At 40.1% G+C, this 18,548-nt stretch overlaps 1 protein-coding gene across 1 annotated transcript in view; it reads right to left on the bottom strand.

The window, feature by feature from the left end:
- LOC121873428 (nephrin-like) overlaps positions 1 to 18,548 on the bottom strand; it is a 297,799-nt gene that overhangs the window by 1,611 nt on the left and 277,640 nt on the right. Inside the window, exons 11-17 of the mRNA XM_042377008.1 lie at positions 16,502 to 16,681; positions 15,981 to 16,103; positions 12,974 to 13,086; positions 7,551 to 7,734; positions 6,074 to 6,301; positions 2,235 to 2,468; positions 221 to 438 (exon numbers count right to left, since the gene is read on the bottom strand). Of these exons, the coding sequence (XP_042232942.1) occupies positions 2,341 to 2,468; positions 6,074 to 6,301; positions 7,551 to 7,734; positions 12,974 to 13,086; positions 15,981 to 16,103; positions 16,502 to 16,681 (956 nt within the window). The 3' untranslated portion in view covers positions 221 to 438; positions 2,235 to 2,340. The remainder of the gene's footprint in view (positions 1 to 220; positions 439 to 2,234; positions 2,469 to 6,073; positions 6,302 to 7,550; positions 7,735 to 12,973; positions 13,087 to 15,980; positions 16,104 to 16,501; positions 16,682 to 18,548) is intronic.

Below are 18,548 nucleotides of genomic sequence, written 5' to 3'. Positions count from 1 at the left end.
TCGTGTGCATGGTGACTTGGCCTAGAGTCTGCATAAACTACATTCTACCTCACCTAACCTAACCCAATTTGATCTGTTTTAACCTAACCTAACCTTACCTAACCAAGCATTAAGATAATCCACCCTCAGGTAAAACACTCCAATGGGTCTAATCTTCATATGATATTTAAACTAAAAACATCATTACCTCGTATAGAAACACCTGCCTAAAGACATTAACCTGTGTTTAGGTAGATGTGTCACGGTGATTATGTCCATCACCAGACCCAGGTACAGGTGTGGTCCAGGTGTGGTACAGGTGTGGTACAGGTAAACACAGCCGTCATCAGGAACAGGCAGGCCCCCGTGGCTTACTCTCTCTTCTCTTCTCACCTGGTGCAGTTATTGTTGACGAACCCAAGTCCTCGGCGGCAGGTGTTTATATACTCGTGCTCTGGTCTAAAGAGAGGATTAAACATTAAACACCTGATGTGATATACGGCAAAACATTTATATATCAACGTTATAACTTTATATTCTATGGCAATTTATATATATGACTCGGAGATATATCAAGAATACAGGTGAAATATATATATAGAGAGAGAGATATAACGTTGGTGTTTAATTGATTGAGTTTTATGGGTTAATACAAGGTCATAAAAGTCATATAGAAGATAGTTGGGGTAAACGTCACTAAGGTTGAGAAATAACACTGGAGACTTGACCTCATATCTCCCTCTTCCCTTCAACTAGTTATAAAAAGTCTTAAAATTCGTAAAAAAAAAGGCTGAAACTAAAGCAAATTCTTAGGGTAAAATACAGCTGTTAAGGCTTAAAATCGTCACTATCTAGGGCTTATCTCTCTCTCTCTCTCTCTCTCTCTCTCTCTCTCTCTCTCTCTCTCTCTCTCTCTCTCTCTCTCTCTCTCTCTCTCTCTCTCTCTCCACTCCCCTGAGCTAAGTACACACTCGTCTCATCTAGCTAAACGCCGTAACCCTGAAATTCGTTTATCTCTAAGAGCTGGTGAGGGCCTCATTGCCTGCTAGTGACCAGGAGGACTTTGCTTCGCTTACTACAGGTCACGAGGCAAACATTTCGTATGCAAATCAGAAGGAAAAAGGTTTAGAGTACAGTACAGATGGAGAAAAGAGTGTGTTTGGTTAATAGGAAACACGAGTAAGCTTGAACAGGGTGATTAGAGTAACGCTTACAGTAGATACAAATTCTGGTGGTGTCGTCAATGTTTTGGGGGTCGCGTCGGGTGGTAATGTTAAACAAGTGTACTTAAAGAGGTGTACTTAAGTGTACTTTTGCGACACACTCCATACAAGACACTATGAGGAAGAGTGTCTCAATAAAATGATTTGCAACGGCTCGATATACTTCTAATTTTACACGTAAGACAAAAGAAAAAAAAATGTATTTTCATTCATTTGTCCAAGGAAGGAAGGAAGGAAGGAAGGAAGGAAGGAAGGAAGGAAGGAAGGAAGATGAAGGAAGGAAGGAGGAAGGAAGGAAGGAAGGACCCCTCCTCTCTCTCTCTCTCCCTCTCCCCTACTCCCTTCTACATAGCAGCAATTTCCGTCCCTTCCCTCCATATACACAGACTTCAAGGGTAATGAATCGTGAATTAGTTCTATTGAGTTAACACACACACACACACACACACACACACACACACACACACACACACACACACACACACACACACACACAGAGCTGCCATGAATCACTCCTTACTTGGTATATATATTTTTTGTATTGGATTCTTTACAATTTCTACTCGAGTGTGAGTTTTGATGATGAGTTAAAGAGAGAACCTATGGAGGAGAATGTAATCTAGCGACTATTAAGGAATGATATAGAGGAAATATAACGTTCTATAGCTCTGGTAACATTCCCATCAGCTACACACCACGATAATAAACTTTCAACAGCGAAATATAAAATAGATTTATTTCTTCTGAGGTTATGGTCTCCTAGGTGTTAAAAAAGTTGATTCGTAACCGAGTGTGTTTTCCAAGACTGTTTTATCACCTTGAGAATAACAAAGAACAAAGAAGTCGATTCGAGAACAACAACAAAAGATTATGATTGTTTAAACCACTAATGTGTTTATGCCTGTTACTATACCGAGGTTATATTATACACCTATTAAATAAACTATATAACCCATATATAATTAACACCGCGGAAATTAACTAGGATTAACACACGTAATACAGTTGAAGTAGTGTATAACAGTTACTTACCTTAGGCTAAGTCCAGTGGATCAGTTAAAACTGTCAATTTAGACTGGTCACCTATAACTGACAGCTTTAATTGATCATGTCTTGGTCCACACGCGTAAAGTAATTGTCATTTCTTCTCATGCTCGACCGAGAGAGTGGGTGGTGGGGGGGGTTGGCCAGGGTGACCGTACATAAAGTCCGCCATCTCAAAGGTTACGGCCGTATGTGCACCAGCTGCTCCACCACCTTCACCTACTGCACAGGGAAGAGACACAGAATGAAAACAGCACAGAGGGGTGATGGTATAAGTGAGACACACTCATATATTCCCGTCACAAGCAAAAACGAAGAGTACCAATATGAAGCCAGATGCAAAGAGGGAATGTTCTCAGGTTTATTAATATTATTTGACACCGAAAAGATAATAGTAAGTTATGGTTTGACTGTACACTACCCTACACCTCACGCATCACCTTGGGGGGAGGGAAGAAAGGTTAGGTTAGGTTTTTGCCCAAGTATATTTTGCCAGAATTGTGTCCCAAATTTTAGCTTCCTCGGTGAAAGTGTGTCAGGTATATCGTCCCAGACAAACAAATAACCGACGTGATAAACAAACCGAGTAAACAATGAGTATCTCCCCCCCCCCCCTTAAACCCCTCCTCCCCCATCTAGGTTTGTCGTGGCACCTGGAGGCAGAGAGGGAGGGGGAAGAGGGGGAAGAAGAGGGGGGGGGGGGAAGAATCGGTATACAAAAAATATTTATACTTCGCTTGTTTCAATTGTTGTTTATTTTACTAAAGATCTATTGCGATAAAAGTTGGTTTACTCATTACACAAAATGGTTGGTAGTGTAGATTAAAATGTGTGTGTGTGTATGTGTGTCTGTGTGTGTGTGTGTGTGTGAGTCTCTGTGTGTCTGTGTGTGTGTGTTTATGTTTCAGTGTAAGAACAAGATAACTAATGACATAATATTTCACATTTATGTCAGCGAAAAATTGTAAAATACGTTCATATATTTTATGGAAATTTTGATAAAAGGATCGTTTAAAATTACTCAGTATATTTAAGGAGAATAAGTTTGGCCTACAATGTGTTGAGTTAGATAAAGTAATTATGTTTCCTTCAGCAATAAATTCATAACTAAAATTAAAATACAAATTATGAGAAGAGAATTGAAGGGTAAAATTTTCTCCTCTGTTGTAAATATTAGTGTAAATAGTGTCAACATGTTGTTATTATCATCTAGTTATGTTTATATCTCTCTCTCTCTCTCTCTCTCTCTCTACTTCTGCTGTCTTCAATTTTCCTATGATTATTGTAACTGTTTCTTATCCTTCATGATCCTAAATTACTATTATTTATATTTTTAAACAATTATAAGTCACACACACACACACACACACACACACACACACACACACACACACACACACACACACACACACACACACACACACACACACACACACACACACACACACACACACACACACACAAAAGAAAAAAAAATACCTATGTAGTATTTCTGGATAAACAAAAAATAACAAGAAAAATGATTAAATTGACAGATACGAGTTTTGTAGTAGACAGAGAATAGAGTGTGTGGTGGCGGAGGCGAGGGTCGGGCGGGAGGAAAAAGAGTGCGTGAAGGTGGTAGTATAAAGATGAAGTGTGAGACGGGAGAGTGTGTGTTATATCTCACCTGTTGTCTCTCGTCGTGTAGAAGGAGAGAGAGAGAGAGAGAGATAGGAAAGAGAAAATGTAGATTGATAACGATAGGGTGAAATAAACTAGAGACTGTGAGAACTTAACAAAACGAATTCATTGAAGGTTTAGTGGACATAGACGTAGCGAAGATAAATGCAAGACGGATGTTAGGAGAGACAGGAGGGAAGGGAAGAGAGAGGTAGAGGAGATGGAGAAATATAGGAGAAGAAGGAATAATGGAAGTAGATGTGGTATTATACAGACAGAAACAGACAGAAACAGACAGAAAAAGACAGAAACAGACATACAAAGAGAGACAGTTATACATAAAAAAGACAGAGATAAACATATAGACTACAGTTAAACAGAGATAGAAAGGTAGAGATACAGAGGGACATGCAGACACGTAAAATATACACTTGACTGTGATTCATTGATTTTACTTCCTTTCATATATAAAAAAATCATATATGTGTGTGTGTGTGTGTGTGTGTGTGTGTGTGTGTGTGTGTGTGTGAGTGTGTGTGTGTGTGTCGGTGCAAAAGATCTTCAATTTATTTTTTTTATTTTTTTGAGACTTGAATAAATTAAAATATTTGTGTATGTTATAAAATAGTAATATTGCCTCAAGAAATAAGACTTTCATAGCATATATTGAAGATAATTGAATTTTGATAACCTTGCCTCAGGGAGATTACCTACCAGGCCAATATATATATATATACTATGCTGGGAAGGTGATTTTTTTTTATACATACTTGATCATAATGTTTAAGGATATTTACGTTATGACGACCAACATTATTTTCACAATTTTACGTTTTTTAATACATTTTCACCTATTTTACTCTAATTTTTACACAATTTCAGGGTTTTTTTTTTTTTACACATTTTCACTTTTTAACAGTTTTTAGACAATTTCAGTTTTTTTCACAATTTCACGTTTTTTTACACTAATTTGTACACAATTTCACAGTTTCTTTACCCACTTTCACATTTTTTTACGCATTTTCACAATTTTTTTACACAAATTCACTTTCTTTACACAATTTCACCTTTTTACACAATTTCACTTTTTTTTTTACACATTTTCACATTTTTTTTACACAGTTACTTACATAGCTAACAAACATCCACACCTGTGCAATTAACTGCTGTTGAACGATTACCTATTTTCTCACTCCAACCTTCCTCTCTCATTCCTACCTTCCCTCACTGAGATACTCCTACTCTCTACCCCCGCCTAGATAAACGTGAAGCATCTGCAATTTCTTTCCTTCAATGGTTCTTCCTCCTTCCCCCTGTCTCCTCCTTCCTCCTGTCTCCTCCTTCCCCCTGTCTCCTCCTTCCTCCTGTCTCCTCCTTCCCCCTGTCTCCCCCTGTCTCCTCCTTCCCCCTGTCGCCTCCTGCCTGGATGATATTTTTCCCATGATATTCGTTATCCTCTTTTCTTAGTTTATCTGATAGATTTTTTTTTTTTATATCTGTTCGTCTGGGTTAGAGGATGTGGAAGAAAGAAAGAAGGAAGGAAGGAAGGAAGGAAGGAAGGAAGGAAGGAAGGAAGGAAGGAAGGAAGAGAGAGAGAGAGAGTTGAAAGGTACACAAACAACACACACACACACATTAGTCCTTACCTGTCATCATCTTTCGTCTCTCTGACCTGATAATCTTCTTGCCATGAGATTCTCTTTCCTCTCATATTTCAACCTACGTCAGAGAACTCTTTTTTTTTCCTATCTGCTTTCTTCCTACCTTTTATGTATTTTTTCCCCTCTCTGTCTATACTTTCTTTCCTCTTTCTCTTTACTTTCTCCCCCCCCCTTTTCTTTCTTCCCTCTCTGTCTTTACTTTCTTCGTTGTCTTTACTTTCTTCCATCTTTCTCTAAACTTTCTTCCTTCTCTCTATACTTCCTTACCTCTTTCTCTTTACTTTCTTCCCTACATACATTCTTTCCTCTTTATACTTTCTTCCCTCTTTCTCTATACTTTCTTCCCTCTCTCCCTATACTTTCCCCCCTCTCCCCATCTTTACTTTCCTCTTTCTCTATACTTTTTTCCCCCACTGTCTTTACTTTCTTCCCTCTCTTTCTTTACTTTCTTCTAATCTTAACAACCTTTCGTATATAATCCTCCATTTTATCCACCTGCCTCACCTGAAATCGAACCTGTTGGATGATCAGGTGGGGCGAGGATTTTATTTCTTCTACTGCTGTCAGCTGGTTCGTCTTCCTGCTGCCTTCTGACCAGTAAACACCGCACCAACACCACCATTAACACCACCACCAACACCGCCACTACCACCACAACCACCACTAAATTCCCCATCAATACACCTGCTTCCGAACTCAAGGCTGGGACATCCTCTTCCACTTTCTCATCTCCTGGAAAAGAAAAATGGAAATGATTTATAAGTCGTGGGATAAAGATTGAGTTTGAGAGATATTGAATGGGATGTGTGAGTGTCTCTTTTAGTAAAGGGATAAAGAGTGATATTATCTTCTACTGGAAAGATGTAACATAGGTTCAGGTGTTCCAGGGGAGGAGGTGAAATTGTATGAAATATTCTTAATTTTTTTGAGTACCTTGATACTAATGGGGTTAAGTTATTGTACTCGGGGGGTTAAGTTATGGTACTCAAGGGGGTTAAGTTATGGTACTCAAGGGGGTAAAGTTATGGTAATCAAGGGGGTTAAGTTATGGTAATTAAGGAGTTAAATCACCGTACTTAAGGTGATTGCAACACAACATAATCTGACGCAACACAACACATTACTGACGCAACACAACATATCATTGACGCAACACAATACATCACTGACGCAACACAACATACTCTGACGCAACACAACACACTCTGACGCAATAAAACACACTCTGACGCAACACAATACACTCTGACCTACTAGCAGTAATACAAAGATTAAAACTTACCAATACTGAAACAATAAAAAAAAATTAGATTTCACGATAATCAATGTCCTGACAACATTCAGCTGCACAAACACACTTAGTCTTTGATGTTGACATTTTCTCTCCCGCACTTAGACTGTTTGATGTTGTGAGTGAGTAATGCCAGTCATATCCGCCTCCTCCACCACTGCTTCTTCTTCTTCTTCTTATTTCTCCTCTTCTTCTCTCATTCTTCCTTTTTCTCAACACACACAAACGCATAAAGTCGCAAAAATACACACGCAAACACACACACACACACACATACACACACACACACACACACACCCATCTCAGTAATTCAAGAGTCAAACTGGAGAAGTCAGAATTTTAAACTAGTGTCACTTTCCTCAGACATATTAGAATAAGGTAGACGATAAATACAAAGCAATAAAGAGAGGAGAGAATAACACAAAGGGAAAAACGAATAAAATGAAAGATATAAGTTGAGAAAAAGATGAATTTACACTATATGGAGTAACTCTTTATAATGGAGTATAATGGTGGATTTCTGGAGTATAATGATGGATTTTTGGAGTATAATGGTGGATTTCAGGAGTATATTGGTGGATTTTTTTAGTAAAATGATGGATTTCTGGAGTAAAATTATGGATTTCTAGTACCAACACAAGACTACAAATGGCTGATGTTAAATTCAAAGTGAGATTCTATTCTACTTACTCATCCTGTTCTCAGCCATCTTGTAGGTAAACGCCTCGAGAGTGACTGGATCTGAACTGCCGAGAGAATTTAGGGCGACAACATTGATGACATAATCGAGTCCAGGGGTGAGGCCTTCCAGTGTAAAGTTAGCCCAATTAGAGGTCACGTTGGCTTGACCTCGTCCTGTTACTGCCTCAAAGACCTGTGGTGGAGAGGAGAGAATAGGTTTTTAATAGGTCACATAAGGTCAATTTAATCTACATAAGGTTAATAAGATCAGGGTTGATTTTGACATGACATGTGATGGATAAGAGAGGTTTTTTTTTAAGGTCATATAACCCAATTAATTTTAGAGAGAATAAACTTGAATTAAACCCGACAAAACATAGATCAGAAAACATTACCTAAGATATAAGTGTTTTTTAATATATTTCCTTTACTTATCCTAGTTTTAATCTCGTTTTAATCCAGTTTTAATCTTGTAAGCACTGCAGACTGCCACATCACCCCCCCCTCCCACCCACCGTTTATCTGGTTAACTAGAACACTTCACCCCAGAATAATTTACATAAGTTTGACGTGTGTGTGTGTGTGTGTGTGTGTGTGTGTGTGTGTGTGTGTGTGTGTGTGTGTGTATCAGTTGTATGAAGTTTTAAGTCACAAATAAAATATTTTCCAATAACTTTCAATAAAGACGTGAAAAATAAAGTCACAAAGTATCATAAATATAAGAAAGTAACAAAAGTACATAGAAAATATTCAACGTAAAGTTTTCTCGCCGTCAGTACACACAGGTAAGTACCTCCCCCCCCACCTCCAGTACACTCTCCTTCCTCCAGTTATTATATCCAGTAATTTGCTCCAGTGGAAATATACTGCTAATTGGACGTGAGAGCTTACTTAATGATCTTATAATTAACTTTAAAATAGATGACCCAGATGATTTCTGTTTTTTTGGGGTACAATTTCTATTCGTTTTATTTCGTTGCTGTTTTAGGTTTGATTATATTGGTCACACAGGCTAAGTTTTATACACCAGGTGAGGGGGGGTGGGGGGTGGTGGAGGTTTAATACTCATTGCGGGTTCGACTCCTGTTCCCCCCACAAAAAAGTTCTCTGGGTAGCTTTGATAATTATTTTTTTTCTTTTGTCTTTGTTCCAGTAAAGGTCATTCGTTGTTCAGCTCTTGTTCATGTGAGTCCTTGATCCAACTCTCCTGCTTATTCCTGGAAGTTGGAACATTGAGTCATTATTAATGTTTTTGGTGAAGGCCTGTATGTATGTATGTATGTATGTATGTATGTATGTATGTATGTATGTAATAACAATGCTGCTTCCTTTTGGTTCAGTTCTGACTTAATAAGTCTCCCCTCCTCCTCCTCCCCCTCCCTCCCCCCTCCTCCCTCTCCTCCCCTCCCCTCCCTCCTCCCTCCCTCCCCCCACACACCGTTACACTGCTACATGACACAGCAACAGTATCTCATTCATTACACTGAGTGAATGTTATGGGAGTCTAAAACAAAAGTAATTCTCTCGTTAACAAAAGCCAGGAGACTCTTACTATAACTAAAGGATTAATTGAATCTATTGCAGAAGTAAGAGAGGCTTTTGTTAGTCTTGTATAAGGCGTTTATTTCACCTAAAGATTAAATTTATCCTTTGCCAATCTAACCAAACCTAACCTAACCACTCTATCACAAAGGTTTAATTCAAATATAAATCCCCATAAACCACCTCACAATGAAATACAAAATAAACCCTCCCCAAAAAAACCCTGGGATTTGTGTATTTTTAGTCATATTTCTAACCAACACAAAATAAAAGAGATAACTAAGCGGAATTTTGGTTCAGTAAATCGTAATTCAATTGTGATATTGATGGGTTTGGGTACAAATATATATATATATACACTAGTACATATATTAAATAGTTATGTAAATAGAGGGGTAATTTATATAACTCTGACCATCTTGTAGAGGTCAAAGGTTACGTGAGAGAGAGGCATTACTTCTCGTTACAAATGGTCAATGCTTTAATTTACCAAAGGCAATATAACGCTAACTGCCAATACATGAACCAATACTGTACATGTGATTAATATTACCACTATTACAACTATTGCTTTAGCTATTATTATTACTCCAACAACTATTACTACTATCTTAACTACTGTCACTAACCCTTCGACCAATTACCTTACATCAACGCAATATAACGCTAACTGCCAATACATGAACCAATACTGTACATGTGATTAATATTACCACTATTACAACTATTGCTTTAGCTATTATTATTACTCCAACAACTATTACTACTATCTTAACTACTGTCACTAACCCTTCGACCAATTACCTTACATCAACGATTACTATCACAAACACAGAGGCAGGATAGAAACTATTAGCCTCCTCCCTTACTATCCCTCACCCCTCCCCAACCATCCCCTCATCCCTCCTCACCCTCCCCAACCATCCCTCACCCCCTCCTCCTCCCCAACCATCCTCACCCCTCCCACCCCTCAGCCTCCTCCCAACCATCCCTCACCCCTCCCCAACCCCTCCCCTCCCCTCCTCCCCAACCATCCTCCCTCCCCTACCCCTCAGCCTCCTCCCCCAACCCCTCACCCCCCCTACCCCTCAACCTCCTCCCCAACCATCCCCTCACCCCTCCTCCCCCCCACCCTCCCCTCCCCTCCCCCTCCCCCCTCACCTCCTCCCCAACCACCCCCTCACCTCCTCCCCCAACCATCCCTCACCTCCCTACCCCCTCAGCCTCCCCTCAATTCCTCACCCCTCCCCTCACCCTCCAACCTCCTCCCCACCCCTCACCATCCTCATCCCTCCCCACCCCTCAGCCCTCCTCCCTCCCATCCCTCATCCCTCCTCCCCCACTACGCCCTCCCATTCCGTCCCTATCCACCTCTCCTTCCCTGCCAAGTCATTTACCACACTTAATCTTTACGCCATCTTCTGCTTCACATAACCTCCCCAGGGAACCGATAGAAGGAGATCCTCAAACTCCCAGGGTCTTGTGGGAAGGGAGGAAGGGAGGGAAGGAAAGGAAGGGAAGGGAAGGAAGGAAGGGAAGGGAAGGAAGGGAAAAATTTACCTCAAGGTACAATAAGTTAAGAAGAAAAGTCTATGAGAGTTTAATGTTTGTTTGTGTGAGAGAGAACATATGATCAAAAAATTAAAAAAAATTAAATAAAATAAAAATCCCATCCAAATATATTTAAAAAAAATTATAAAATCGACATTGTTTATTTAATCACTCATAATCTATATTGCCTGAACTGGATAAATGTATGTAAATATTTAATGTAATTTTTTTTGGGGGGATGTAAATATAGCTGATGATTAAAAATAACAGTGTAGTGAAACAACCTCCATATACCGGACGTCTCTATATATATATATAATCCGTTATATGGAGGTTTTACATCTAACCGAACCTGGATATAACGGACATTTATCTCCATATAATCCGTTAGATGGAGGTTTTACATCTAACGGAACCTGGATATAACGGACTTTCATCATCTTTATATATTCCGTTAAATAGAGGTGTCACAGACGTTGGTACTCGTATTCCTTGAGTAGTAGTGATGTTATGCCAGTAAGTCGAGCCATAGGAGATAGTGGTGTTTGTGGAGAGTCTATGAATGATCTTAGAACTTGAAAGCCTGGAGATGGTGCGGCGAAAACAGCTGAGACCAGACACGTGAATAATTTAGAGGTGGAAGTTATCCCACACCCAGAAGCAATTGTAACGTTGATGGGATTTCCTACATTTGGTTTATAAAAATTTCGGGAGGAACTTGTCAAGATAACACCAACTGGAAATATATATCCGTCTGGTTGGTTTAGTTAGTGTAACCCGGGGATATTGCATACTAAAGTTGTTTATGTTATGAAGCTTCGGCTAAAAACACTGACGAACAATTATTGGTTTCGCTCGGGTGATGTGATTTTGAGGAGGGTAGAGCTGATACCTGACCCAACCTGACACAACTTGACCTAACCTGACCCAACCTGACATATCTTGATACAACCTGACCCAACTTAACTCAACCTGACCTGATTCAACCTGACATAACTTGACCTAACCTGACACAACTTGACCTGACCTGACACAACCTGACCTGACCTGACCTGACACATCCTGACCCAACATGACCTAACCTACTGTAGAGTCCATTAACAACTTTCGGAAATGTCTTCTTCGTAAATAAACTTCATTGAACTTTCTTGTGTATACACTCGTACGAAACATAAAAAAATAATACTAATAAATGGCTTTCAGGGAAGAATGTTGACACCTTGATTGACATATACACAACACGTGAATGATGCCACATAAACAGACACCTGACGAACACACAAACCTATAAGGCAGTGTGTAAATAATACTGTATATGTCACATCCACATCCGCATATCTGATTCACCACTACATCATAACACGGTGTGGCCAAAAGGGGGTATATTGTGTGGCCACGGGGGGGAGGGGGGAGGGGTTGTATGGCCAGAAGGTGAAGTGTGGCCAGGGGTAGTGTGTGTGTGTTTGTTGATGTCCTTGTTGAATACTCTCTGACTTTCAACAACAGACGCATCTCATATAGACGTGTAAAATATTTATGTATGTATCCAATAGAAATGAAACACTCTGTACAGCATCATAAGAAAGTAGTAGTAGTAGTTCTTCTTTTTCTTGGACTCTCTCTCCTCGACACTGACATCAGAAATCCCACATTTTCAAGCAGCCATTTCAAGTAATTCATTATTCACCATCGTCACTAATTCAACCAATTCACTTTCTCCATTTTCCTCTCTCCCATGCACCCTTTTCTTCCTCCTCCTCTTGCTCCTCCTCATCTCTCCTTCTCCTCCTAATCTTCCTCCTCCACCTATACATCTTCCTCCTCCTCCATCTCCTTCTCCTTATCTTCCTCTACCTCCTCCCCCCCTCTTCCTCTTCTTGCAAATGTATCACCTATTCATTCCCTCTTTATAATGTAACCTTTGACCTCTGCCTAATAAAACACTATAAACCACTTTCTCGGTCTTTGTTATTGTTTACATACTGACTTAAAGGGGTAAGACTAACACACACACACACACACACACACACACACACACACACACACACACACACACATACACACACTATATAGATTAAATTTCAATATAAAGATCAAATCAACGCATTGCCAACTCATAAATCTCTTAGTCAATTTGTCTCGAATCCAATGCATAAAAAATAAAGACAGAAAATCAAAACAAAATATGATAAATATAAAACAAAAAAAAGGGAGAGGATAAACTAGATGATTATGTATTAAGGACAAAAGTTAACCTGGTCCGTGAAGCCAGCAGAAGGTCGTGAAGCCAGCCAGTAATAGAGGTCGTGAAGCCAGCCAGTAAGAGGGGCTATACTCACCTTGGCAGCGAAGGTCTGTGGTAGGCCGCCGTCAAATCCTGGTGAACAGCCCACTACCAGAGAGTCGTAGGTCTTATTCACCACAGAGCATCCCACTGGTCGCTCTGGTCGACCTGTGGGAGGAGATACAGGTCATTACAGGTAAGATTAACACCCCACTAGTCGACCTGTAAGGAAACATAGGTCACTACAGGTAAGATAAGCGCCCCACTTGTCTTTCAGGTCACGGTAAAACTTTTTTTATTTTACTTCTGGGGAGGAAATCAAAACTTTCGGGGAAAAAAAAGAGAGAGAGAGAGAGAGAGAGAGAGAGAAAAAATTGAAAGTTAATGTTTGTTCCCAAGATTAGAGAAAAAAAGTGAGAGTCCAAACACTAAATAAACATCCCAAGTTTATAGTTTTATTTCACCCGAGAGAAAAAGTTTCGATCAAATAAGAGCTCTTGATTGTTGATGGATAAAAGTAATGGGAGTTTTACAGCACAGTAGCGAGCGGCCTGACTGGTGTTGTGATGAAGGTTGAGTTGAGATGAACTGGTGAAATAACACTGACTAACTCTACTGGAGGCTGGGTGGCCACTGTGTACTGGAGGCTGGGTGACCACTGTGTACTGGAGGCTGGGTGACCATACACACCAAATAAATAATTAGTTTAAGAAGATTTATCCTTAAAAAAAAAAGAGAGAAGAGGGAGGTTAGTGAAACGTGGGTGGTGGAGTGACTTTTTCAAACGCATAGGGGCAACTTAGTGAAACATGGATGGTAGGGCCCGTAGACTTTGACCAAGAGCGAACGTACATACCCTTACCTAACCTACATAAAGAAGATCATGAAAGCAAGGGAAATGAAAGCTACTAAAGCGAAACTTAAAATGTAAATCTATCGTATTTAGAAAGCATTATCAGCAGGGATAAGAGGAGTGAGGGAGGGAGGATAATGTGAGGGAGTATAGGAGAGAGGAGTATGAGAGGGAGTATGAGGAGTGAGGGAGGGTGAGGGGAGGAAGGAGAAAGATGGAGGTGAGGGGATGAGTGAGTATGAGGGGGTAAGGGAGAATGAGGGAGGGGGTGTGACAGTATAAGGGAGAGAGGTGTGACAGTATAAGGGAAAGAGGTGAGAAAACATGAGGTTAGGGAAACAGACGTATATGGGAGAGGGAAGGAAGATTAGGGGAAGAGATAAAGAGAGAGAAAAGAATAAAGATAGGGTGAGGAAGAGGGGAAAAATAATAATTAGGGTAGGGAAGAGACAAGGAAGGGTTAAGAGGATGAGAGAAGAAGGAGGAGGAGAAGAGGGAAGAGAATAAATGAACAGAAGACGATGAAAGAAAGAAAGAAAGAAAGAAAGAAAGAAAGAAAGAGAGAAAGAGAGAAAGAAAGAAAGAAAGAAAGAAAGAAAGAAAGAAAGAAAGAAAGAAAGAACACTGCATAAGCTTAATTTCTACATAGAAGAGAAACTTAATACATAAACACATAAAATCCCACGAATTTTTGCATCGTGTCTTTGTTGTTAAAATTCTTGTATGTAAAACACGAGTGAAGGATAAAATTGGATAAACTTTTACATTAATGTATTTTTCGCGTCTGTCTATCTGTCACTCACAAATAAATGCTATACTTGGCATTTATATAGGAATTATTTAACACACGTATTATAGAAACCTGGCATTTATTTCCCCCTAAAACTACGTAATTTCATGAATGAGTATTTGATTGATTTCCAGATTTCAAATTAAACTTCAAGAGATTGTTTGATTAGATAATGTTGCAGAATACCTAACCTAACTCAAACCAAACCAATCTAAACCAACCTAATCTAAACCAACCTAATCTAAACCAACCTAATCTAAACCAACCTAATCTAAACCAACCTAATCTAAGCTAAGACTGGATAAACTATGTCCCCCATCAGTAAACTCACCCACATTTACAAACTATTATTATCCTCCTCCACACATTCTTCCCCCAAACCACACTACCGTCTTGGCCAACCTTTCCAAACTTTCTTCAATATCTTAGTGGTGACCTTTTACCAACAGCTCCCCTTTCTTAAAAATGTCCTGCTGATATTTCAAGATTTTTGGGTGATGGAACAAATTTACGTTGAGTTAAGACAGGTGAGGTGTGTTTTTTAATTGTTACACACACACACACACAACACACACAAAAGTACACACTCTCTTCTGGCCACACGCACATACCTCTATCCCCTCACACACTCTCCTAACCACACATACACACTCTCCTAGCCCTCACACACACTCACTCACTCCCAACACACAAGCCACTATCCAAACATCATCACATAACATCTCGACGGTCAAGCTGGGGGTAGGGAGGGAGGGGGTGGGGGGTGTTAGTGGTGGAGGCGTCTTGCTATATTTCAAGTTTTACGTCGCCTTTATTACCTCCTTATGGAAAATCTCCCGCGACCATCTGCTTGAAATCCTCCTCCTCCTCCTGCTCCTCCCCACCATCTCTTCCTCACCCTCCTCCTCCTCCTGCCACCCTGCCTCCATGCCACCCTGCCACTGTCTCTCCAATATACAGAACGTTATATCCTCTAACCTACACCACCGTCTATACCTCTCCCCAACACTCTAATTTATCCGTATCTTATAAAACCAAAAAAAAAAAAACTCATGATTTTTTTTTTACAATGTTCTACTGAAACCAATTTTTATCTTTTCTCTCAATGTCACACCCTGTTCACTCCTCTCAGCTCCCGTGCTCCAGAATAATGCCAGGTGCTCTTGAGAGTCAGCCAGCGGTTGACATTTCCCCGATGAACCCGTTCCTCCACTAGCGTCCAATACTTTTTTTTTTTTAATGATTATCAGAAAAAATATATATCCACAATAGACGTATAAGAAATGTATAATAATCTATATACATAAATTTACTCACATTTGCTTTAATTACATGCACAAATAAAATAGTTTCAAGGAACATCTAAATTTTGGCTAGAGTCTTGGTAAGCTGTCGCCGACTCAGGCATACGACACTCACCTGCGGGGATGACAGTAAACAAACAGGGTTGTGTCATTCTTCCCACGCTGTTCTGAGCCCAGCACTGCAGTGTACCGTAGTCCTGGTGAGCTTTGGCCATAAACTGCACCATACTACGGCCATCTGAGGGCAGTCACACCACACAGGGTAAGAGACAGTGCTGCTAGTTAAATGGGTTTATTCAGGAGACACGTAGTAAAATAATCACAACAAATATAACTATAGTTAGAAAGTTAATTAGACTACAAATGATATCCCTGGCAGGTATAGGAAATTATTATAATGACTTTGAGAATTATTTAATACAGGTTAGGAAGTGTTGGTTTAAAGAGATAATGTTGTTTGGAGGGAATTAAGAAAGGATTATGGCCACAAAAAACTATACCCAGTAATGTCATTTAAGTTAACCCAGCTTAACAAACCAAGAGATTAAGTTAAGGGATTAACTCTCTCACTCTCTCTCGCTCTATCTCCCTATTTATCTACCTATCTATCTACCTACCTATCTACCTATCTCTCACCTGGCGTAGTAAACACCTGGTTGCCTGGAAGTCTCTCGGAGGTCAGGGAGTTATTGAAGACCCACGAATATTTGACCGTGGCAGGAGAGGCGACCACGTCACAGGTCACGTTGATGTACTGGCCGACACCTGCGGCGTATACCTGTGGTGGTGTGTTTCCCTCATCACACACTGGGGCATCTGGGTGGTGAGAGAGAGTGGTGAGCCAACGGTAAACAGATACAGACTAATGATGAGTAATGATGATGAAAGGAGTAATTGAAAGGAGTAAACAATGGTACATAAGTTGGTGACGATTATCTTCTTTCACTCCACAAACACACCAAGACAATGTGTTATGAACCTTCTCTGTGACTCGTGTCTTTATAAGTGACCACCGGAACAGAAGATTGTCTTATACTGTATTATAAGACACAAGATATTATTCTCATCTCGAAGGATAATCTCATTTTTGATATTGCTGTTATTATCCAGAGGCTATGTCAGCAGTCCTAGGAATGTCTTTCATGACTGTCTGAAAGGATGATTGACCTGAGCCAAAGAGAGAATTTTGATTCCATGCCTGACGCTGCAGGAAGCCGATCATGGAAGCATCTATAATCAATTCTTGGTCACGTGTCTTGGTTATTAACTTACATGAAATACAGACAGCGAGGATATCAGGTTTTGTTGCTTGTGAATGTTGTTCCAGATTAGAGTTTGACGCTGAATGAAATATCTCGCTAATGTAGTGATATTGTGGAGAACTATAGAGGCCAGAGGAGGTCTTGTATCATAACCTCTAACTCATGTTCGTCTTTAGTCTAGGTTCAAGACGGGAGACCACGGGAGGCCACTGAGACTATGACCTCCATCACGACAGTAAGCCAGTGACAGTCCTCTAGGCTAGGGAGGAACAAGACAGACACCACTAATGACTGTCTAGGAGTGAGGTGAGAATCAAGTCCTTATCTCTGTCTTGTTTAGGCGTCGATGATGAGGTGGGAGGGGAGACAAGTCATCGAGGAGAGTGGTGTAGGCAGACTCAACCCCAGAAAAAAAAAAAAACTTTACCAGCAACTTTTAACGTCAGGAAACCATAAGATTTGTGGTCTTGCGGCAGCCGATTCATTCTTTATGTTGCTTACAAGTCCCCCCCTGTGTGTGTCTGAGGGCGTTGTGTCCTGGGTTCAACTCCACTCCCATAACCTCCATTTCATCATCATTCAGTAACTCTCTCTCTCCCGCTCATCTACACAAACTGAGTCTCTTACCTGGTAATCATCACCCAGCCGTGTTGTCTCAGCAGTAAATGTTCCCTGACGTAGGGCACTGGACGTTGATAAGAGCTCAAGACGTTGTTTGGTCTCTCTCTCTCTCTCTCTCTCTCTCTCTCTCTCTCTCTCTCTCTCTCTCTCTCTCTCTCTCTCTCTCTCTCTCGTCCATAAACGTCACTATAGCAAGGGGCACTACTTTAGGTCTCATCCTCTCACCCACAACTCGTACTATCAAGAGGGGAAACGATCCAGCCTCTCCTCAGTGGCCATTCCCACCAGCAACATTCCCACCACCACCACCATTCCCACCAACAATATTCCTACCAACAACATTCTCACCAACAACATTCCCACCACCACCAACAACATTCCCACCACCACTACTATTCCCACCATAAAACCACATACACATTCTACTACTACTACAGCTACAGTGAGTCTCAGGGGAGTGGCTAAATAACCCAAAATATAACAAATGTACATAATGGTGATGAGGATAATAGCCACAGTTACCAATTTTCCAGACAAGACTCAATTGTTTCTATATTCAAACTCACTTGGTAACACTACACCTGATATATTCATCTCCTTTATGAATAGATAATATCAGTGTTGCCAAATTTATGCGCAATTCTTTTCTATTCTGTATTTATCACTGTATTATAGACAAGAGTTGGGGTACAAATTCTGAAAGGTTACTGTAAATACAAGAAGAATTTTACTGTAATTTTAATAATATTCTTTTAAGTTATTTTATCTTATTTTTTAATTTCTTGATTATTGTAACTTTT

Source organism: Homarus americanus, unplaced genomic scaffold (genome assembly GCF_018991925.1).
Source record: "Homarus americanus isolate GMGI-L3 unplaced genomic scaffold, GMGI_Hamer_2.0 scaffold34739, whole genome shotgun sequence".
Taxonomy (NCBI): Eukaryota; Metazoa; Arthropoda; class Malacostraca; order Decapoda; family Nephropidae; genus Homarus; species Homarus americanus.
The sequence above is the reverse complement of the archived record's forward strand: the minus strand, read 5'-3'. Positions and strand labels throughout refer to the sequence as shown.